Source organism: Aegilops tauschii, chromosome 1, assembly GCF_002575655.3.
Source record: "Aegilops tauschii subsp. strangulata cultivar AL8/78 chromosome 1, Aet v6.0, whole genome shotgun sequence".
NCBI classification, from domain to species: Eukaryota; Viridiplantae; Streptophyta; class Magnoliopsida; order Poales; family Poaceae; genus Aegilops; species Aegilops tauschii.
This window is the reverse complement of record NC_053035.3, coordinates 499,797,936-499,821,555: the sequence shown is the minus strand read 5'-3', so window position 1 is coordinate 499,821,555 and position 23,620 is coordinate 499,797,936. Positions and strand designations below refer to the sequence as shown.

At 45.3% G+C, this 23,620-nt stretch overlaps 1 protein-coding gene and 1 pseudogene across 1 annotated transcript; both read right to left on the bottom strand.

Annotated features, from left to right (window-relative positions):
* Nucleotides 1–9,826: 9,826 nt before the first annotated feature.
* On the bottom strand, nucleotides 9,827–12,825 carry LOC109769028 (stachyose synthase-like; annotated as a pseudogene).
* Nucleotides 12,826–16,824: 3,999 nt separating this feature from the next.
* On the bottom strand, nucleotides 16,825–17,577 carry LOC120972888 (uncharacterized). Its single transcript, XM_040398441.1, has one exon. It carries the CDS (start codon nucleotides 17,575–17,577, stop codon nucleotides 16,825–16,827), a length of 753 nt encoding a protein of 250 aa, XP_040254375.1.
* Between the last annotated feature and the right edge of the window lie 6,043 nt (nucleotides 17,578–23,620).

The following is a 23,620-nucleotide window of genomic DNA, read 5'->3' as shown; positions in this document are numbered from 1 at the left end:
GAGACACTTGTAGGGCACCTTTATAATCACCCAGTTACGTTGTGACGTTTGGTAGCACACAAAGTGTTCCTCCGGTAAACGGGAGTTGCATAATCTCATAGTCATAGGAACATGTATAAGTCATGAAGAAAGCAATAGCAGCATACTAAACGATCGAGTGCTAAGCTAACGGAATGGGTCAAGTCAATCACATCATTCTCCTAATGATGTGATACCGTTAATCAAATGACAACTCATGTCTATGGCTAGGAAACTCTACCATATTTGATTAACGAGCTAGTCAAGTAGAGGCATACTAGTGACACTATGTTTGTTTATGTATTCACACATGTATCAAGTTTCCGGTTAATACAATTTTAGCATGAATAATAAACATTTATCATGAAATAAGGAAATAAATAATAACTTTATTATTGCCTCTAGGGCATATTTCCTTCACGATTTTCTACTGATCTGTGTGTTACGAGAGGTGACTGGGGCTCGCATGCTAGGTTCTCATGATGAGGAGGAGTTGCTGCCATGGACCTGCGGATATGTTGCTATTTGACTGCACGCCTTGCATGTAAGTGTTGTTTTGCTATTTATGTCGTATAAGATGGAACATCACAGAGCTGCCAAAAAAAGGATTGAACTTCCAAGAGAGGATTTACTCACCCTTATTTCTTTGCCGTATATGTGGATTGTAAGTAGATATTCTTTCCCAGGTAAATTTATAATTGTACAATTTACGTAGTTTCACAATGAGGTTTATATTATTGTTCTCCTCAACTTTATAAACTACTAATGTTTATGTGAGAAATATCATGTTGCTTTGAATCTGATAGTCAATTTCCATGAACTTAGATTTATTATTATTATTTGCTGTTTGGATTTGGTTTCCAACTTCCAATGGAGGTTAATATAGTATTTTTCTTGATGCAAAAGGCCGCAGGTTTTACAAACTTGCAGTCCTAATTCACTACACGCTTTACATGTTGAACCGTTTTGCCCATTATGTTGTATGGAATATCAAAGAGTTGTCAACAACAAAATATGGATTATCTAAGAGAGGATGCTGTCACCATTGTTCGCCTTCATATATGAGGGTTGTAAGTGTACTTTTTTTCCCAATTTACTTTCCAATTGTAAGATATAAGATGTTGCCCCTTGAGGTTTCCCATATACCTTCATTAGTTGTTCTTCTCAAGCATTTTAGATTTGACGAACCTAGCCAATCTTTCCATGCAAATTTTTACGACGACCACGATACATGATGGCACCCAGTATCTTAGATGGGTTTTAGTCTAGAAGGTAATATCTATGAGAAATCGTATGACTTTGAATCGCTAAATCCATTCATGCACTTAGATAATAATAGAAAATTGTTCGGATTTAGATTCCAGTGGAAGCTAATATTTTTTTTGTTGATGCAAAGGACTACAAGATCTACAGACTTGAAATTCTATTAGACTTCATGATTGCATGCCCGTTTGTTCTTGGTGTCCTAAGATGGATTATCCCAGAGCTGCCAAAAAAGACGGATTTTGCAGCAGAGGATGTTGTAACCATTATTTGCCTTTATATATGTGGGTTGTAATTGAACTCTTTATCCCATCGAATTATCCTATTGGAAAATGTAAGATCTGGCCTTTTGATATATCTTACCTGTGTTTTTCATTGAGGTTTCTAATCGTTGTTGCATGTATTTCTTGATTTAAAAGACATGACTTCTGGGACTCCATGGCAAGGCACTCATATCACAAAACTGATTGTGCTAAAACTGCTTCACAACATGTTATAAGGGTAAGTGGGGGAGCCCTTACTTAAATAAAAAATGGCATGCACGATAGGTACGGTGGATATTAACTTGCTTTCAAAAGAGGACACATAACATGAGTATGTACATCAAATCTTGGTGGTTGCAAAATATATTGTAGAATAACCTCAAAAGCCTAGCGGTTAGTATATAGGCATCACCTACATGGGAGCCTAGCTATTGTACCTATTTTATACCTATATTAAATATTTTCATGCAATTTTTAGGCACACTAGATTACAACACACCACATTATTGTCAGCATATCAGTTCACAAGTTGTTGCTTACTCTCAATAAGATTACGATTAGATCTGGCAATATACCTTACATGCCATTAGTGAGTATACTTCTGCATTTATTGAGACTGATAAGATATTATGTTTGTTAATTGTTACTATATAGTTAACTATGTTATTACTTAGTGCTTATAGTTAAATATGTTATCACTTGGTGCTTATAACTAATTCTATAACAAATAAGATATTAAGTATCTGAGCCAACCACAAAAAAAATTGTGAACAATCGTTGCTACCTTTGAAATGTATGTGAAGTAACTAACATTAGGTGATTTATGTAATATAGAGCATCATTATGTGGTACTACTTGGGAAGTGTTTTTGATATGAAGACATAACAGCTTTTTGGAGTATGTGTTTTATGCAATTGGTTTTTTATAATTCAGTTTGTATAAGAAACTACACACACACTAGCCCGTGCGAATGCACGGGTTGACGACTAGTTCAGTTAATTTACCTGAAGAGCTCTATTAGCAGTTTAGCCTCATTCTGTAGTCTGCAGCTTTTGTACAGTAGATTAAACTACATGTGCATTCTATTTAGCCAACTAGCGTGCCACTATACTGAATTCGATATATGGCTCGTGATTCTATTTGTCTAACATTTTTTGCTGCACCTATGCTAGGTGTATTGGTTACTGGCAGCTAGAGGGCCTCACTCATATGAAACGATCTAGATCAGAGGTTGCAGCTTATTTCATAAATCACATATTGCTTCACTTCTGAGCTAGCTGCATCTGTTTAATGTGGTTTCTTCTTTATAATTTGAATGCAAAAGAGTGCCACAATGAATGTCTGTCGCTCTTCTTCCACTAAGCTAACTTATTTGGGAAGAAATTGTCACAATGAAAAAAAACGGAAACACTAACGCCCACACGTGTGGGCGTTTGCATCTCGCCCACACGTGTGGATCCGCATCCGTTTGTGGGTGCACGAATCTTGCCATATTTGTGGTGCCACGTAGGACTGGACTGGTGTGTGGGCATTAACCCGGTCACCCACATGTCCGTTTCACCACACGGAGGGGTCGGTGTGTGGGCCTTTAGCAGTTCGCCCACACGCCAGTTTTCACTCACGCACAAGGGCTGGTGTGTGGGCATTTGTCATCTCGCGCACACGCCCGTCTCCTCTCCCACATCCAAGCTGCCAGTTGTCATGTGTTTTGCAGTGTATATGGCAACTGCCCTAGTGTGCTTATAAGCAGATGACAACTCTTTTTTTTTTACCCGAACATGTCAGTTGCCATGTGTTTTGCAGGATACACGTACGGCAACTGCCCTAGTGTGCTTGTAAGCAGATGACAACTCTCTCTTTTACCCGAACATGTTGTTTTGCCATGTCTTTTTGTAGCGCTACACGGTAACTGCCTAGTGTTAGTAGGTGGCAACTCCTAAGGTTTTCAAATCATGGCAACTGTAGTAAACCAGACCATACATGGCAACTGCTTAGTGTTAGTAGGTGGCAACCTCTAAAGTTTTCAAATCATGACAACTATAGTAAACCAGACTATACATGGCAATAGCTGCAATTGTCCAAAATGGCATCTGGCACTTGACCCGAGATGGCAACTGCAGTTGAGCAACCATGGCAACTGTAGCTGTCCGGCATGGCAACTGTGATTCAGCGACATGACAACTGCAGTTAAACGGACATTGAATAGGGCCCGGACCATGGCAACTGCGGGGACGCGTGATGACTGTCACGCGGGGTGTGCGGGACCATGAGGTAGGTGGCTGAGAGAGGTTGTGTGGGTGTGATGCATTTTGCCCACACGTAGATGTGTGAGAGGGACCACAAAGAAAAAAAAAGGCGTGTGGGCGCTAGTTGTTTTGCCCACACGTAGACGTGTGGGCTAGTCCTTTTAGGCACCACACAAAACGTGTGGGCAGACTCCTTAACGCTCACACGTGCGGCAGTTATCGTCGTAAAAAAAAGTGTCACAATGAAGGTCTGTTTATATAGTTCGGATACACATTCATACAATTCAACTTATTGGAACAATTGTTTCATACGAGCATAGTTGCTATTCCTAAATATACTCTTTCCCTTGCAATTCACGATTACAACACTTGCCTACGGGCTATTCCTAAATAAACTCTTTCCCTTGCACTATATTATATTTAATTCATTTGTCATCGGAACAAATAAACTCTTTCCCGTAGAGCATCTCCAACAGCCGCCCAACGCGCGGCGCGCTAAAAAAGCGTTTGCAGCGCGCACAACGCCTGTTTTTGTTCGGCGCAGAGCGCTGGCTCCAGCGGCCGTTGTAAACTTTAGCGCGCGTGAGTAGCTCCAGCAAGCGCTGCAAAAATACTGCGCGCGCGCTCTCGCACAAACAACATATGCACTCCGAACTAATATTAAAAAAACATATGCATAGATAAAATAGATAAGAAAATGATACATAGATATTTCACAATGCTTACATAGTTCATCATAGCATAGATAGATAAAAACTACGGTGCAAATAGAACCTACTCCGAGTCGTCATCATCATTCTTGCTGGTGTCGTCCGAGGTAGAGAGCCACGCATCTTCCCAACGAGGATCGTCTGAGTCGAAGAACGACTCCCCACCTACGTTAACGAGATCGCACTGCGCCTCCGCGAGTGCCTTCAACTGACGCCTGTCCGCCCGCTCCGCGTGGCGCCTTTCCGTCCTCGCCGCGCAGAAGGCGTTCTCGTCGGCGACGTCCTGCGGGTAGCGTCGGGGCCACTCCGCCAAGACTCGCTCGTCCTCCTCGGTGATAAGGAGGCGGCGCAGCCGCCGACGGTGTTCCTCACGGTCCTGGTCTGTTATAAGACGAGGCGGAGGGGCGACGGACTGCGCCTGCTCGCGCGTTCAGACGTCGTGGAAATTCATCTGCGCGCGAGGCCTCTGGAGGCGCCACGCCGCCGCGTCATAAGCGCGGTCAGCCTCGTGCGTGGTCTCAAACATGCTGAGGCCGAGGCGGACGTCGCCGGACCTAATCTTCGCGTAGAAGGCGCTGGCGGACGCCACGGTAGCCCGAAGATCCCCGACGGCATGGTGGCGCGTCGGTGGCGAGGCGAGGAAGCGGCAGAGGAAGCGGGGAGAGAGCGCGTGGCAATGTGGATAGCGATGGGAGGCCGCGTGGCGGGCGCCGTAATTTATAGGCGCGCCGGAAGCGGTGTGCCAAATCTAGCGCAAGACCTCCTGCTTTTCTCACCGCGCGCGCAATCGGTTCCCGCGCGCCCTAGTTTCCCGCCTCCGCTGGACCGCGCGAAAACGTCCCGCGCGTGAAAAATTTGCAACCGCGCGCGGGGTTTTTTGCCGCCGCTGTTGGAGATGCTCTTACACTCTGTTCTATTTAATTTGTTTTTGTCATGGGAACAAAGAAATGTCTACACTATCACCCTTCGAGAATTTTAAATAGTTGCCTCCTAACAAGGATGAGCAAAGGAAATCTCTATCTACGGTTACCCTTGCATGTTTATTAGAGCTTAGAGGGAGAGAGAGATTTGCTAAGACGAGAACAAGGATAAATTAAACAACTGTATGGTGAAGTGGAAGGGCGATTGTGAGCTGCCTACACCATTGTCAAAGGTGGTACACTTTAGATTTGTATGACGGAGATAGTGGGTCGAGGAGGAAGAAGGAAAGTGATCTAGCGATAAGAAAAAAACCGACAGTGTCATCTCATGCTAGCGGTAAAAAGGACGACACTGTCATCTAATGTGCACACAGATTCTACATGTATATGTTACCCACAATTAGCGTTGAGTCAATAGAATATACGTGTCCCGTTGCAACCCACAGGCACTTACCTAGTAAACCAAAAAAAGAGGAAAAGGGTCATAATCGACTAACACCAGCCCATAACCCGAGAACCAGGAACAAACAACCCGCATGAATCTCTGCGCCTTCAGATCTCGGCAGCGTGAATGAGAAAACTTGGCAGCTCTGAGTTTTAGCAACCGTACTAAGTATAAACATTGTTTTCTGCATCATTATGCGGGAGAGGCCGGGGCACTGAATTGTAAAAAAACAAATCTTGTACCTGTTGCACTTGCTTTTTTACAAAGTCTACATCACATCCATCTTAAAACACTACAACAAGAACCCCCCTTTAGCAACGCATTGATGTGTTGTTGTATGTCCATATATTCGTTGCTAAGGTTTACACCAACGGATTAGAATGCGTTGTCGTTGGTGGCGTTGCAAGGGTCTACAACAACGTATATGCATGCGTTGGTAAACGGCATGTAGATGTGTTGTAAGATAGCAACGCATAGATCTAGAGCCTAACAACAAACCACATGCATTGTTGGCTACCATGCACAAAAAGATTTTCAAATGGAACTTTTTTTAGGAAGAATTTCAAATTGAACTTTGTTAGGTAGTATGAACAATTAATGGCATTTTCTATATTCCATCCAGAATTATTAGGTCAACACCGATAGTGAATAGGAGCCACAATATAATAAACAGAAAGATTCATAAATTAAATCGATTGTGTTGCAATACAAAGATCGTGATCCAAAGATTACAAAATGTAAAACTATCTAGTAGTAGCCCAGTTTTAGACCTTGCAATCTACAACAAGGTTTGAAACATTGGCCCTGGAAATGACATTCTAATTATCTAGTAGTAGCCTCTTTCTCGACCTTGCAATCAACATCTTAGCCGTGAATCGTCAACTTAGCTTGCAATCCACAACAACAACAAAATGAGGTGAGTAAATTACAATAAAAAATCAGGTTAATAGAGGAGGCAAAATATAAACGAGGGGCACCATAGTAGCTCGGTACGCAGATTATATATCCAGTTTCTGTAACCTGCAGATTTAACAAAAGAATTTGTAATTTAGAAGACCAGAAACCTGTACAATATATGTATGCTAACATTAAGTTTGCTCGATCGGATTTTTTTTAACTTTCATAAGCCAATAACAAACTTAGTGAATTGGACAAACAAAATTAAGTTCTAGACTTACAAAACACAATGTAGACTGGTTGCGAGTCGTCAATACATCATTATTCATACACTGGTCACAAGCCCAAATTGTTCATCTCATTTTCTAATTTATTGTATACTGAATATGAACTCTGAGTTAATCTAAAATAATGAGGAAGTGATGTTAGTATGCTGAAAATATATTTAAGAAATAAACAAACATTGTAAAGGGACATGGTTCAATATTTCACGTAAATGATTACTATCCTAATTTGCAAACTGCTTTTTTCAGTAACAATTAGTGTTGTTTGAACCAAAAAATTGGTGCAAAGTAGAATACTCTGCAATCAGTTTCAAGTACATTGATAAATGAGATGGGAATTGCAGAAAAAAGATCCAGGAAGTTAATCATTTTGATTTGCCTAGTACCCGTACGTGCAGAACTTTACCTCCTTTGCCAAACAGTTAACAGTACTAAATCAGTAGCTGCAAGTACACCATATATCAGTATAACTTCTAACTATTGCATCTTGCATGATATTCAGCACAGAGCAGCCGAGCCACTATTGCAGATCAGGGAGCCGCACCTAACACCGCTACTGTCCATCAAGGAGCTATCGTCCCTGACTTGCACGTTGACACCTAAACCAAATTCTAACCCAAAAAACCTATCATGGTGGACGGCTGGAAGTGTAACCAGATGGATGGTATTGGTGTAATTGTCTACTGATGATGCGGACACCAAATAGGTGAGAACTGGGACGACACAGGAAACATACAGAACCTAGAGGACAAGATAACATGTGTATGTGGGGCTCATTCCTTTAGTACAAAGTGTGTCAGTGAAATTAGTGAACATCCATAACACTAATAAGGTGATGTTAATAGTGTTGACCTATTGATATGTGATGGAATGCTCTTTGATGACATGGTCCTAGCTAGGATAAATCTGAGATAATATTGGTACCTAATTGAACGGTTCTGTGATGATCAACTTCACTTGAAAATATTGATTGATTACTCACCTACATAGCAGCAAGAAATAAAAAATCTAATGCATCACAAGAAACAGTTTGTTAGAAAAAGAGGATGCAAATATTCTTCGTAAATTAACAAAGGTATCCATGGTCGCATATATGTAAACCAGTCAGCTTAGAAGCAACAACCTGCACATGGCGAACTGATAGAATTTTTTTAAAGAGGCATGCCCTAAAACTGAAACTCTTAGAATGGAGAAGCGGATGTTTGGGCCTTCCGTGCTCCACAACACCATAGAGGAAAATCCTAGTGCATATACTGAAATAATAAATAGACTAAGAACTAGAGGATCCAACAGAGAAACGTGGACACGTTCGCCAGGCCACTCTGGTGGATCTGATCGATGAAGATGGCGGCTGAGAAAATGTTGGACTGAGAAAAGAGGAGTATTACAGTAGGTATGGTGATGATGTTTTGGTGGCGGAGGAGGAGGGAGACCTCGAAGGCTGCGCTTGAACTGGCACACCATCTTCACGGCTGTTGCGGACGGCGTACCAGACACGAATCTGGGCCGGATCTCAAACTTTGATAGGTCAGTGTTCAAGATGTCCTCGCCGTCCCCCCAGATCATGGTCACCGGTGGCACCACCAGGTACCATGGAAATCAGATCCAAAATTTCCTGCGAGAAAGATTTGGGTGAGGGGCTTCCGCTGGCGTTTCTTATTCCTTTCACGACCCTGCATCTCAGTACCTTGCTCCAGGATAAGCAGGTGGAGGAAGGGGAGGAGGTTAGCTTTTTTTTTTTTTTTGAGTTGGGGGAGGAGGTTAGCTATTCGTGGGGAGGTGGCAGAGGTTGAGGCCACGGCCCAACAACACATGTTGTCTCTCCGTTGCTAACGATGCGTTGGTGTATGTATGTTCTTGTTGTAGTGAAATTGGTCTTGCCCGCGTCTATGATGAGAGAAGACAAGGACAAAACAAGAACAAAATAAAAAAGACGTGAGATGTGAGTTAGCCATGCGAACCGATTGGGAGTAAACTTCCTTCGTCCCATAATATAAGAGCGTTTTTTAAGTTTTTGAGTTCCACCCAGCTTGGACAAGGTTTCCGAAGTTAGAAAGCATAATATTTTAAGTTGGACCAGACTCATAGCAAAAACTAACAACTACTGTGTTGAACCAAATACAATATGAAAATATATCTAATGGTGGATATATATAGTGATATTGATATGACGGCTTGCTAAAATTTTAACTTAGTTTATACATCATCTATTTGTGGACGAAGGGAGTTTCTTTTTTTCAGATCAAGTGAGACAGTTGCAGTAGTGAGCTGGAAAACAAAGTGTGCTAGTCAAGGCTGCAGTGACATAAGACCATAACACAAGTAAATTCTCATCAACCCAAACATAACCATCTTTTCAACCAATAATATAGTTGCAGTTGCAGCTTCAAAATGTGATATATCTAGAGTGAAAACAAACTTGTACTAATACTGCGTGCGTGCGTGCGCTCATCACACAGCACAATAGCAAACATTATTCATTATTTATTGTGGCTAGTAGGAGAAGACCACTTCAGAGACGCCCTCCTTGTCCTTGTTCCAAGACACAGCAACCTCCAGCTTCCCGCCAACTCCCCATTCGAACGCAGCCTCAGACCCGTCCACCGTGCACCTCTCCGGCCTCGTCGACGAGTAGACCTCGAGCCTCCCCGCCCCCTTCACCTTGACCATCACCTCCGCGCCATCGGCCCCGACGACAACATCAGCAATGGTGCCACCGCAGTTGAGCATGTCGACCACGCCAAGAGACGCAAACTGGGCGGCCCCACCTGCCACCATCGTCACCGGAGCAAATGTGAAGAGTACGAGGATGGCTGCAGGGTGAAGTGGATGGGCTCCGACTGAGGGGTCATCAGGACCAGCTCCCCGGAGTGGTGCTTGTACACGGCGAACTCCGCCGCGTCGGCCATGGCTGCCGTCTCTTCCCTCTGCCCCCACTCGACATCAGTTGGGTGGACCTCGCCGGAGACCGGCTTGTAGCAGTGCGCGTGGCCTCGGATGCGGCGCTCTGCCGGGTCCCATCCTGCTCCCTGGCAGTTGAACGCCCCAATCACACCTCCAAACTGCAAAAAAAAAACACGCAAAGTTTTAGGTAATTCAGATACAAACAAACTGAAAACTCAATGGCATAATTAAGTCAAAATGGAATGTATAACACCATGGCATAATTCAGTTATACACTTGCTTCAGAATAATTTAGATACAAATCGCCTCCTCTTCTACCTCTTGGTTGCCTCACACAACTCTGTTTTTTTCTCTCATGACGAGAAACCCACACGTACACACGTTCACCATGGAGCAAACTAGCCCTCACGGCCCCTTTTCTCTCATTACTCCAATTAACACCACTAACACATGCCCGTACGCCTATGTCCAACACTGCTCACTATTCCTCAACGGCCGAACACTACCCAGCCGTGTTCAGCTATCAACTTGACTTGATATTCTGCTAGAATCGCTCTGCTAGACACCACGACCAGACCAAAACCATGCATGCACATGCAGCTAACAACTACGGAGTGGTAGAACAGCTTTGTACAGTTTTCTCCCTACTATAATGAAAAGGCAGAGTACTTGAACTACTCCACTAACAAACTCCTAGACTCACGCTAGTACTACACAAGTGACTCAACGACTACGGCCATCTCTGACCACTAACATGCAATAATGCACACATGTCAAGATTTAATTCTAACACAAGTTTGGATGCCATGGCATAACAATTAACTTAAATTAATGTCAAGTGCGGTTGCCGTGGCAAAATTAAAATTTGATGTTGTAATCAATTGAAAATCAAAATTAACTGAAATATAATTTCGTACCTTGTTGAGGTTCCACATCTTGAGGACAGTCTCCTGATCCGAGAGAGGGTTCTTGAAGAGGGCAATGCATAATGGAGGCAGAGCGGAAGGGTACCATCGGGGAACACGAGGGTCTTGAGCAGGGCAAAGTCATGGCAGCCAAGGGAGTCACTGACGTAGATGGGGCTGCCGGAGACGGCGCGGGAGGCGGCGTGGAAGGCGGCGCACACGTGGTCCGACTGGAACATGTCCCAGTCCGGGCGCACGAACTGGCCCATCCACAGGCTGTTGTAGGAGCAGTTCACCATGTGCACGCCCTGCAGCCAGTAGGCGTCGTCGCCGTTGCCCAACCAAAAGTCATCGCCGGCGCGCGCCATGGCCACCTGCCTCGTCCCCAGGAAGAAGAAGTCATTGCACTGCTCCATGCTGGCAATGATGCCCGTGCCCTCGAAGTTGGCGGCGATGGAATCAGAGAGCCCGCCGTAGTAGGCCTTGGCGAGCTCCACGCGGCCGCCATGCTCCGCGCACACGTACTCCAGCGTGTTGATCACGTCCACCTTCACGCCCGTCACCCCGGCGCCGGCGAGGTACGAGTGCATGGCGTCGTACAGCTTGCCGGCGTGCTGCGGCTGCACCAGCCCGATGCCGCCCTCCACGATGCGGTCCACGGCCAGGTCGTCCATGGTGCCCGCCAGGCCAGGGGAGAGACGCGCGGCCTCGACGACGGTGTCCAGTGCCGCCGTGCCCGGACGCACGCCGCCCCACGCGCCGCAGAGCGCCTGCCACACGTACACGTCGTCCAGTGAGGGGAACTTCTGCCTCATGTCCTTGAGGAACGCCTTGAGCCCCACCTCACCGCCGTCGCCGCCATCGCGGTTGCGGAGCTTCTCGAGGACGTCCGCGCTCTTGGCGAGCAGCTGCTCCAGCTCCCGCCGCAGCTGCTCGAGCTTGGCGTCCAAGCTTGACATCTCGGTGGCCGCCGCCTTCTTCCTGGCGTTGACGATGCCCTCGATCTCGCAGGCCTTGCGGACGACGGTCTTGGGCAGGTTCTTGTCGTAGAAGAGCTCCGGCGGGCACCGCAACAGATCGCCCTCCCGATACCGGCGGAACCGCTCGCCCTCGTCGAAGCCGTAGAGGCGTGCTGTCATCTGCTCGCCGCAGAGGACGAGCCCCGGCGTGTCGGCATGTGGCGGGTCGTCGTCACGGTTCGCGCTCTGCCAGCCGTCGTCGATGACGACGAAGCGGGGCGGCACGCCGGCGTCGGTAAACTCCGCGACGCCCTGCCAGACGCCGGCGGGGTCTACGGTGAGGTAGAACGCGTCCCAGGTGCACCACCCGAACCGCTCCGCCATGGGAGGAAGGGCCTTCTCCTCGATGAGCTTGAAGGTGCCGAGGTGCACCCGGGCGGCAACGTAGGCCTCGCGCATGACCTTGTATGGGTCGGTGCCGGCGTGCACGTAGGCTATGCGCCGGAAGTCCGAGCCGGTGACAGCCGGCGATCCGCTCTCGGCGCAAAGCACGAGTCCGTCCTCGACGTCCTCGGAGGGGAAGATGGCGGAGCGGAAGCTGCCCTGCACGAGCGGGAGCACGAAGACACACCCGCCGGGGCCGAGCTCAGGGGCGTCGAGGAGCACCCACTGCGTCTCCGGCTGCACGTCGCGGCCGCGGTCGCCGGCGCGCATGGTGCTCCACCACGTCTTGAAGCGGAACACGCTGAGAAACCTCCGGCCGGCCAACAGGCCGATGCGGCACGGCGCGCGGTCGGTGGCGGCCGGGGCCGTGAAGCCGAGGAAGGCGCCGCGGCCTGCGGCGGCCGTGGCCTGCTCGAGAAGGTGTGCCGGCGCGTCAGAGGACGACGGGTCGAACTGGAATGGGGAGAGCGCAACGTTGGACGGCACGCCGGAGAGGAGCACGGTTCCGCCAACGGTGAGGCTGCCGTCGTGCAGGGAGAATGCGAACTGGGACGATGATGATGCCATTGTTGGACTTGGACTTGGACCAAGACAAACGATGGATGGACAATGTTGTGTTGATGCAAACGAACCAGCCTAGATCATGCGTATAAATAGTTCATTAGATGGAAGCAACCATTGGAATCGGAGCATGGGATCACTTCAGCTTACAAGATCATATCCATACTCATATCCGGGATTTGGCTTCCCCTTGGCATTCTTTAACCCATCTAAATTTTCGGCGCCTACCGACATTCATAAGGCTCTGGATTCTTTTTACCGTCTTACAAGACATCGATCCAAACAAATAAGGAACTTACATCCGATTATATAAAAACAGGTCATATCCATATCCCTATTCATATTCATATTTCGATCACATATCTATTCCTTCCAATCGCTCATGTCTTTATGGTAACCAGCGCCCATGGCATTTTTTCCCATGTAGAATTCTTTGTGACTTTTCCCATGTAGAATTCTTTGTGACTTTTATGGTAACTCAGTTAGTCGCGCTCGAGCCCACCCGACGACTCCCAAACTTACTCATGCTACTGAAATGGACACAATTCGTCACGTGTGCATGCATGGTCAACCAAATGCTGTGGAAAGCCGACAATGTTGTGGTTTATAATTAAAATGCAACTTTAGCTTTACATACCTACTCTTGCATTTGTTTGCATCTTTCGACGCTTTGTTTCGTCGCTTAGGTGAAGCCAACAGTGGCTCCGGCTCTCGAGCATCTTGAAATAAGAAGGATCAACTTTCAGCGCCTGCACCCAACCGATTGAAGTTATAATTGCAAATTCTTCCAAGGGAAAAAGAAAACTACAAATGGAACATCATTTTTTATCATGCATACACTTATACAAACGCTATGCAAAGAGTGCAGAAACTTGATAGATTTTTTTTATCATGGCAATTTGAACTACTTTTGTAAAACATGCTACTAGCTGGTGTTGTAGTTCACACTTCACACTCTAAGTTACATCCAAGGAGATGATGATTATACTGAAGGCATCATCGGTGCAGCTCTTGTCTCTTCCCTCGGGCTGCTCCAGGGGAAACGCTACATCTGGGCCTCCCGGATCGGACAATGGCGACGTTCGGCGTCGTTCTACATCCTGGGGACATCGTTTTGGAGCACCTACTGGCTAGTGGGGTGGCTGGGCGGAGGTCTCCGCTTGTTTCTCATGCAATGAGCAAGGTCAAGCGGTGTGCCATCTAAAGTATTGACGATGGCGAGTTTTGATGGCAAGGTGCAGCGGTGTCTCGACGCTGGATACCGTTTGATGGCCGTGCGCAGGAGCTTGTTGCTCTCTGACATCGTGTTGGCGTCGACGGTAGACCGGTCTAGCAAGATCAGTGCATTGATTGTTCCTGGAGATTGGATTGTGGAAGAACGTGGTGACGGATTCTTCCGTGTGTGAATGCGGTGCACGCTAGCTCAGGGTCTGCTATACCGGTTGGTGCTCCTGGCTAGCCAGCGGGAGGCTTGGTGAGGCCACCGGATTTCTTTGTGTGTGTGGAGCCCGGTCAGGGCACATCGTCAGCTTGTAGGTAGGGCCATAGTTTTCGCCAGAAAGTGGATTTGGATTGATCTGTGTATTTATTTTGTAAGACCTTGTTGAATAATGAATAAAGATGGATGTATGCATCATTTTGATGCAGAGGCCGAGGGTAATCCTCCATTCCGAAAAAAGACCAACACAATAATGTACATGTGTGTAGAATTCTGATGCATTTGTGTAATCTTTCTTCTTAATTGCTTAAAAAAGTAGATAAACATAATACAGTTCTAAAGCATTGAATAAAAGTTGTTTCAGGTCAAGACTTTCTTTTTCTAGTTAAGAACATAATCATGCTGAGAAAATTCAAATAACTTTAGTCATACAATCAAAAGTTTGATTTGTAGAACAAATAATCAGCTTTCCTAAAGCACATCTAGATGCGCTCTAAGTATTGCACATCTAAGTCATATGTCATTGATTTTACGCTAAGACTCGTGCAAAAAAAATTATTTTATCTTTTTTCCTTTTCATTCTATTTTGATTGAGTCACTTATATGTGCAATAACTAGAGCACAGCTAGATATGCCCTAGACATACCCAACAATAATAAAGTATCCAATTGAGGATTTAAGGCAAGTCAGAGGCATGCCAAACATTTTTTATGGTGGGGAATGGTCATTTATTTTAGCCACGGTGGCATACCTATTGGTGCTTTGGTTGGCCGTCCATCCCGTTGCATCCTTGTCTCCGGCACACTCCGGGAGCTGCTTCCCCTTCCAGCTCCCTAGGCCTATCGACGCCCTTGCAGCTCTAGTCCCTTATCTGCGATCCATCCCAGATTTTGGCTCATCTGGGGCTACAGACATCATCCCCGCCTCTCACTCCGCGTAACCACGCAACTTCGCCTTCCCCTGGAGTTTGCACGTCCGATGGAGCCCGATGCCTCCTTCGGCGTCGCGCGCGGCTCCGCTTCCTATAGTCGCAACTCCATCCTACGACCGACGACCTCCTCTTCGATTCATGCTCAGACGGCTTGGTATTGCTTGGAATTGAACATGGTGAAATCCCCGCACCTTACGCTGGCAGCAGCGACACCCGCAAATGTCGTTCCCTTCTTGGAGGTGCTGCCATGGCCGTTTTGTGGGCCCCTCTTCGAGTATCAGGGGAAACCCAAGGTCTGGTTTTCTGGAACAGACGACGATATATAGCATCTCAGCGTCATTCTCCTTCTTGAAGGTGTTGTCTTGGTTGCTCGCGGCGTCCATGATGCCGGCTTTAGAGTTTTTGGTTGTCAGTTGTTGGTTGGATTGTTTCTCTGGTCGGGTAGTTTAGCGGTGTTTTTCTTTGTTTGGGTTGAGTATCTTATGTGTCTTTCTCTTTTTTGGGCACCATTTTCATGCCCCATGCGTCCGTGTCATATGTTGTACCACCTTCTGTAATCATTCTTTATCTTATTTTGCGAGAAACCGTATGTACTCATTCTAATTTATCCTATCAATGCAATGATAAGCAAGCTTTGCGTATTCCTGAAAAAACAATGCTTTAGAACTAAATCAATCTTTTGTACAAAATTGTACTTCATTTTCACCTTTGCTTCCCATTACATATAGACTTATAAGACAAGAATTGTAAATATTACTGAAAATTTCACCTAAGCATTAGAACCTTAAAACCAAGGCATGTATGTGCAAATACGAATATCTTCGCGATATTAACATATTCTCTTTGTCCAAAAAAATGTGCAAATATGAAAGCATTGATTACACCACTAAAAGAAAGGAAGCATTGAACAAATGCTGATACACATATAGGTTTGGGAAACACTTAGAGCAACTCCAACGCGCCGACCCAAACGGACGTACACTTTCCGTTTGGGTTGGCTGTCCGCTCGCCGTTCGCCCGTTTTTTCATTTGAGTCGGCAGTGCGCCCACCGCGCGGACCCATTTTTGCTAACGCGGCCGGCTTGCCGTCGTTTTTCAGACATAATTCAAATAAAATACAAAGATTTTACATAGTTTCACAAGCCAAATAATAGTTTACAAGCCAAACAAAAATTAAATTGTCTCAAATAGATTTAAAAAAGATACATCTATTGGTTGACAATGTGAGCCCACATATGCTCAACCAACTCATCTTGCAGCTGAATATAAATTTTCCAATCACACATTTGATGATGAAATTAGGTGAACTGTGCAAACGTTGTCGCTCCATGCTTAGGCACAACATTTTCAGCCTGGAACTGAAACCCTTGGTCCTAGATACATTCCGGGCGCTCATCCTCTACGATCATACTGTGCATGATCACACAAACAGTCATCACCTCCCATAACTTCTTGGTGCTCCAAGTTCTAGCAGAACCGAACGATGCCCCATCGAGAGTGAAGAACACCCAAGTCACACTTGATATCCTTCCTAGCACTCTCTTGCTCTTGTGCAAATTTCCAGCTCTTCTCTCCTATAGGGTTGGAGATTACCTTCACAATAGTAGTCCACTGAGGATAGAGACATGCCTTTGCTCTAGTTGTGGCCGTTGATGTTAACGTTCACCGGCGGGCAGTTGCCTTCGGCAAGCCTTGCAAACACCGACGAGCGTTGAAGCACGTTGATATCATTGTGCGATCCGGCCTTGCCGAAGAAAGATTGCCAGATCGAGAGATCTTGCGAGGCCACGACCTCAAGAATGATAGTGCAAGCCTTGACATGGCCCCTATACTGCCCTTGCCAACTAGAAGGGCAGTTCTTCCACTCCCAGTGCATACAACCTATGCTACCAAGCATCCCTGGGAAGCCCCTAATGGCATTCATCGCCAACAAGCGGGCTATATCTTCAGCATTTGGCTCTCTCAAGTGTTCCGGGACAAACATTGCAATCATAGCCTTGCAGAACTTGTACATGGAGTCTAGGCACGTAGAATGGCTCATACGGATGTACTCATCAATGAGATGCAAGCATCCGGACAGCTGCAGTGCATTGTGATAATAGGAGAAGCCAATCTTTCCAAGGGCATCCTCCTTGCATTCGAAATACTTATCATATCGGACCACCCCCTCCCGAATATAGTTGAAAACGTGCCTAGCTATACGGAAACAGCAGCAAAATTGATGATGTTTGAAGAACGGGTTGGGTGTCTCAGAGTAGTCCTTCCAAAGAAGGAAATGGCCGCTCTCTCGGTTGCGATTCAACGCCGGAGTGTGCCCCGAGATCAAGCCCTGGAACAACAGCCGCTTCTTACTAAGATGGTCCTGGTCAACCAACACAGCAACCACCATCTCCTCATCATCGGATAAGGAATCATATGAGTCGCAGGGGAATTGTGGAAAAACAACTCGTTGGCGGATTCCATTTGTATCTTGGGGGCAAACCATCGAACAGCTTGCGGGCGTCGTGGAAGAATCTAGCTGACGAAGAGACGTGCGCCTCCCTTGGACCAGGTAGCTGTCCTGGTGATGACCCACAAATATAGGGGATCTATCATAGTCCTTTCGATAAGTAAGAGTGTCGAACCCAACGAGGAGCAGAAGTAAATGATAAGCGGTTTTCAGCAAGGTATTCTTTGCAAGCACTGAAATTATCGGTAACAGATAGTTTTGTGGTAAGGTAATTTGTTACGGGTAACAAGTAACAAAAGTAAATAAAGTGCAGAAAGATGGCCCAATCCTTTTTGTAGCAAAGGACAAGCCTGGACAATTTCTTATATGAAGGAAAACGCTCCCGAGGACACATGGGAATTATCGTCAAGCTAGTTTTCATCACGTTCATATGATTCGCGTTCGGTACTTTGATAATTTGATATGTGGGTGGACCGGTGCTTGGGTTCTGTCCTTACTTGGACAAGCATCCCACTTATGATTAACTCCTATTGCAAGCATCCCATCATCTACTTATTACTTCCCAATGCCTTCCTCTAGGCCCAAATAATGGTGAAGTGTCATGTAGTCGACGTTCACATGACACCACTAGAGGAGAGACAACATACATCTCATCAAAATATCGAACGAATACCAAATTCACATGACTACTAATAGCAAGACTTCTCCCATGTCCTCAGGAACAAACGTAACTACTCACAAAGCATATTCATGTCCATAATCAGAGGAGTATTAATATGCATAAAGGATCTGAACATATGATCTTCCACCAAATAAACCAACTAGCATAAACTACAGGGAGTAATCAACACTACTAGCAACCTACAAGTACCAATCCTAGACTTAGAGACAAGAATTGGATACAAGAGATGAACTAGGGTTTGAGAGGAGATGGTGCTGGTGAAGATGTTGATGGAGATTGGCCCCCTCCCGATGAGATGAGCGTTGGTGATGACGATGGCAATGATTTCCCCCTCCCGAAGGGAAGTGTCCCCGGCAGAACAGCTCCGGCAGAGCCCTAGATTGGTTCCGCCTCGTGGCGGCGGAGTCTCGTCCCGAAAGCTTGCTTATGATTTTTGTTGGGGAACGTAGTAATTTCAAAAAAAATCCTACGCACACGCAAGATCATGGTGATGCATAGCAACGAGAGGGGAGAGTGTGTCCACGTACCCTCGTAGACCGAAAGCGGAAGCGTTAGCACAACGCGGTTGATGTAGTCGTACGTCTTCACGATCCGACCGATCTAGTACCGAACGCACGACACCTCCGAGTTTTGCACACGTTCAACTCGATGACGTCCCTCGAACTCCGATCCAGCCGAGCTTTGAGGGAGAGTTCCGTCAGCACGACGGCGTGGTGACGATGATGATGTTCTACCGACGCAGGGCTTCGCCTAAGCACCGCTACGATATTATCAAGGTGGATTATGGTGGAGGGGGGCACCGCACACGGCTAAGAGATCAAGGATCAATTTTTTGTGTCTATGGGGTGCCCCCTCCTCCGTATATAAAGGAGGGGAGGAGAGGGCCGGCCAGGGAGAGGTGGCGCGCCCAAGGGGGCAGTCCTACTCCCACCGGGAGTAGGACTCCTCCTTTTCCTATTTGGAGAGGGAGAGGGAAGGAAGAGGAAGGAGGGAGGAAGGAAAGGGGGGGCCGGCCCCCTTCCCAATTCGGATTGGGCTTGGGGTGGGCCCTCCCGTGCTCCTTTCCCCTCCTTTCCACTAAAGCCCATTAAGGCCCATATACCTCCCGGGGGGTTCCGATAACCTCCCGGAGCTCCGGTATTATCCCGATCTCACCCGGAACCATTCCGGTGTCCAAATATAGTCGTCCAATATATCGATCTTCATGTCTCGACCATTTCGAGACTCCTCGTCATGTCCGTGATCACATCCGGGACTCTGAACTACCTTCGGTACATCAAAACACATAAACTCATAATATAACCGTCATCGAACTTTAAGCGTGCGGACCCTACGGGTTCGAGAACTATGTAGACATGACCGAGACACGTCTCCGGTCAATAACCAATAGCGGAACCTGGATGCTCATATTGGCTCCCACATGTTCCACGAAGATATTTATCGGTCAAACCGCATAACAACATACGTTGTTCCCTTTGTCATCGGTATGTTACTTGCCCGAGATTCGATCGTCGGTATCTCAATACCTAGTTCAATATCGTTACCGGCAAGTCTCTTTACTCGTTCCGTAATACATCATCTCGTAACTAACTCATTAGTCACAATGCTTGCAAGGCTTATAGTGATGTGCATTACCCAGTGGGCCCAGAGATACCTCTCCGACAATCGGAGTGACAGATCCTAATCTCGAAATACGCCAACCCAACAAGTACCTTTGGAGACACCTGTAGAGCACCTTTATAATCACCCAGTTACGTTGTGACGTTTGGTAGCACACAAAGTGTTCCTCCGGTACACGGGAGTTGCATAATCTCATAGTCATAGGAACATGTATAAGTCATGAAGAAAGCAATAGTAGAATACTAAACGATCAAGTGCTAAGCTAACGGAATGGGTCAAGTCAATCACATCATTCTCCTAATGATGTGATCCCGTTAATCAAATGACAACTCATGTCTATGGCTAGGAAACATAACCATCTTTGATCAACGAGCTAGTCAAGTAGAGGCATACTAGTGACACTATGTTTGTCTATGTATTCACACATGTATTATGTTTCCGGTTAATACAATTCTAGCATGAATAATAAACATTTATCATGAAATAAGGAAATAAATAATAACTTTATTATTGCCTCTAGGGCATATTTCCTTCAGTCTCCCACTTGCACCAGGGTCAATAATCTAGTTCACATCGCCATGTGATTTAACACCAATAGTTCACATCACTATGTGATTAACACCCATAGTTCACATCGCCATGTGACCAACAATCAAAGGGTTTACTAGAGTCAATAATCTAGTTCACATCGCCATGTGATTAACACCCAAAGAGTACTAAGGTGTGATCATGTTATGCTTGTGAGAGAAGTTTAGTCAACGGGTCTGCCACATTCAGATCCGTATGTATTTTGCAAATTTCTATGTCAACAATGCTCTGCACGGAGCTACTCTAGCTAATTGCTCCCACTTTCAATATGTATCCAGACTGAGACTTAGAGTCATCTTGATCAGTGTCAAAACTTGCATCGACGTAACCCTTTACGACGAACCTTTTGTCACTTCCATAATCGAGAAACATATCCTTATTCCACTAAGGATAATTTTGACCGCTGTCTAGCGATCTACTCCTAGATCACTATTGTACTCCCTTGCCAAACTCAGTGGTAGGGTATACAATAGATCTGGTACACAACATGGCATACTTTATGGATCCTATGGCTGAGGCATAGGGAATGACTTTCATTCTCTTTCTATCTTCTGCCGTGATCGGGCTTTGAGTCTTACTCAATTTCACACCTTGTAACACAGGCAAGAACTCTTTGTTTGACTATTCCATTTTGAACTACTTCAAAATCTTGTCAAGGTCTTTACTTGCTGAAAAAACTTATCAAGCGTCTTGATCTATCTCTATAGATCTTGATGCTCAATATGTAAGCAGCTTCACTGAGGTCTTTCTTTAAAAAACTCCTTTCAAATACTCCTTTATGCTTTCCAGAAAATTCTACATCATTTTTGATCAACAATATGTCATTTACATATACTTATCAGAAAGGCTGTAGTGCTCCCACTCACTTTCTTGTAAATATAGGCTTCACCGCAAGTCTGTATAAAACTATATGCTTTAATCAACTCATCAAAGCGTATATTCCAACTCCGAGATGCTTGCACCAGTCCACAGATGGATCGCTGGAGCTTGCACATTTTGTTAGCACCTTTAGGATTGACAAAACCTTCTGGTTGCATCATATACAACTGTTCTTTAATAAATCCATCAAGGATTGCAGTTTTGTTATCCATTTGCCAGATTTCATAAAATGCGGCAATTGCTAATATGATTCGGACAGACTTTAAGCATCGATACGAGTGAGAAAGTCTCATCGTAGTCAACACCTTGAACTTTGTCAAAAAACTTTTTTTGACAAGTCTAGTTTTGTAGATAGTAACACTACTATCAGCGTTCGTCTTCCTATTGAAGATCCATTTATTTTCTATGGCTTGCCGATCATCGGGCAAGTCAACCAAAGTCCATACCTTGTTCTCATACATGGATCCCATCTCAGATTTCATGGCCTCAATTCATTTCGCGGAATCTGGGCTCATCATCACTCATAGTTCGTAGGTTCGTCATGGTCAAGTAACATGACCTCCAGAACAGGATTACCGTACCACTCTGGTGTGGATCTTACTCTGGTTGACCTACGAGGTTCGGTAGTAACTTGATCTGAAGTTTCATGATCATCATCATTAGCTTCCTCACTAATTGGTGTAGGTGTCACAGGAACCGGTTTCTGTGATGAACTACTTTCCAATAAGGGAGCAGGTACAGTTACCTCATCAAGTTCTACTTTCCTCCCACTCTCTTCTTTCGAGAGAAACTCCTTCTCTAGAAAGGATCCATTCTTAGCAATGAATATCTTGCCTTCGGATCTGGGATAGAAGGTGTACCCAACATTTTCTTTTGGGTATCCTATGAAGACGCACTTCTCCGATTTGGGTTTGAGCTTATCAGGTTGAAACTTTTTCACATAAGCATTGCAACCTCAAACTTTAAGAAACGACAGCTTAGGTTTCTTGCCAAACACCAGTTCATACTGTGTCGTCTCAATGGATTTAGATGGTGCCCTATTTAACGTGAATGCAGCTGTCTCTAATGCATAACCCCAAAACGATAGTGGTAAGTCGGTAAGAGACATCATAGATCGCATCATATCTAATAAAGTACGGTTACGACGTTCGGACACACCATTACACTGTGGTGTTCCAGGTGGCGTGAGTAGTGAAACTATTTCACATTGTTTTAACTGAAGGCCAAACTCGTAACTCAAATATTCCCCTCCACGATCAGATCATAGAAACTTTATTTTCTTGGTACGATGATTTTTCACTTCACTCTGAAATTCTTTGAACTTTTCAAATGTTTCAGACTTATGTTTCATTAAGTAGATATACCCATATCTGCTCAAATCATCTGTGAAGGTCAGAAAATAACGATACCTGCCGCGAGCCACAACACTCATCGGACCGCATACATCAGTATGTATTATTTCCAATAAGTCAGTTGCTCGCTCCATTGTTCCGGAGAACGGAGTCTTAGTCATCTTGCCCATGAGGCATGGTTTGCAAGCATTAAGTGATTCATAATCACATGATTCCAAAAGCCCATCAGCATGGAGTTTCTTCATGCGCTTTACACCAATATGACCTAAATGGCAGTGCCACAAATAAGTTGCACTATCATTATTAACGTTGCATCTTTTGGCTTCAATATTATGAATATGTGTATCACTACGATTGAGATCCAACAAACCATTTTCATTGGGTGTATGACCATAGAAGGTTTTATTCATGTAAACAGAACAACAATTATTCTCTAATTTAAATGAATAGCCGTATTGCAATAAACATGATCAAATCATATTCATGCTCAACGCAAACACTAAATAACATTTATTTAGGTTCAACACTAATCTCAAAAGTATAGGGAGTGTGCGATGATGATTATATCAATCTTGAAACTACTTCCAATACACATCGTCACTTCACCCTTAACTAGTTTCTGTTCATTCTGCAACTCCCGTTTCGAGTTACTACTCTTAGCAATTGAACCAGTATCAAATACCGAGGGGCTGCTATAAACACTACTAAAGTACACATCAATAACATGTATATCAAATATACCTTTGTTCACTTTGCCATCCTTCTTATCCGCCAATTACTTGGGGTAGTTCCGCTTCCAGTGACTAGTCCCTTTGCAGTAGAAGCACTTAGTCTCAGGTTTAGGTCCAGACTTGGGCTTCTT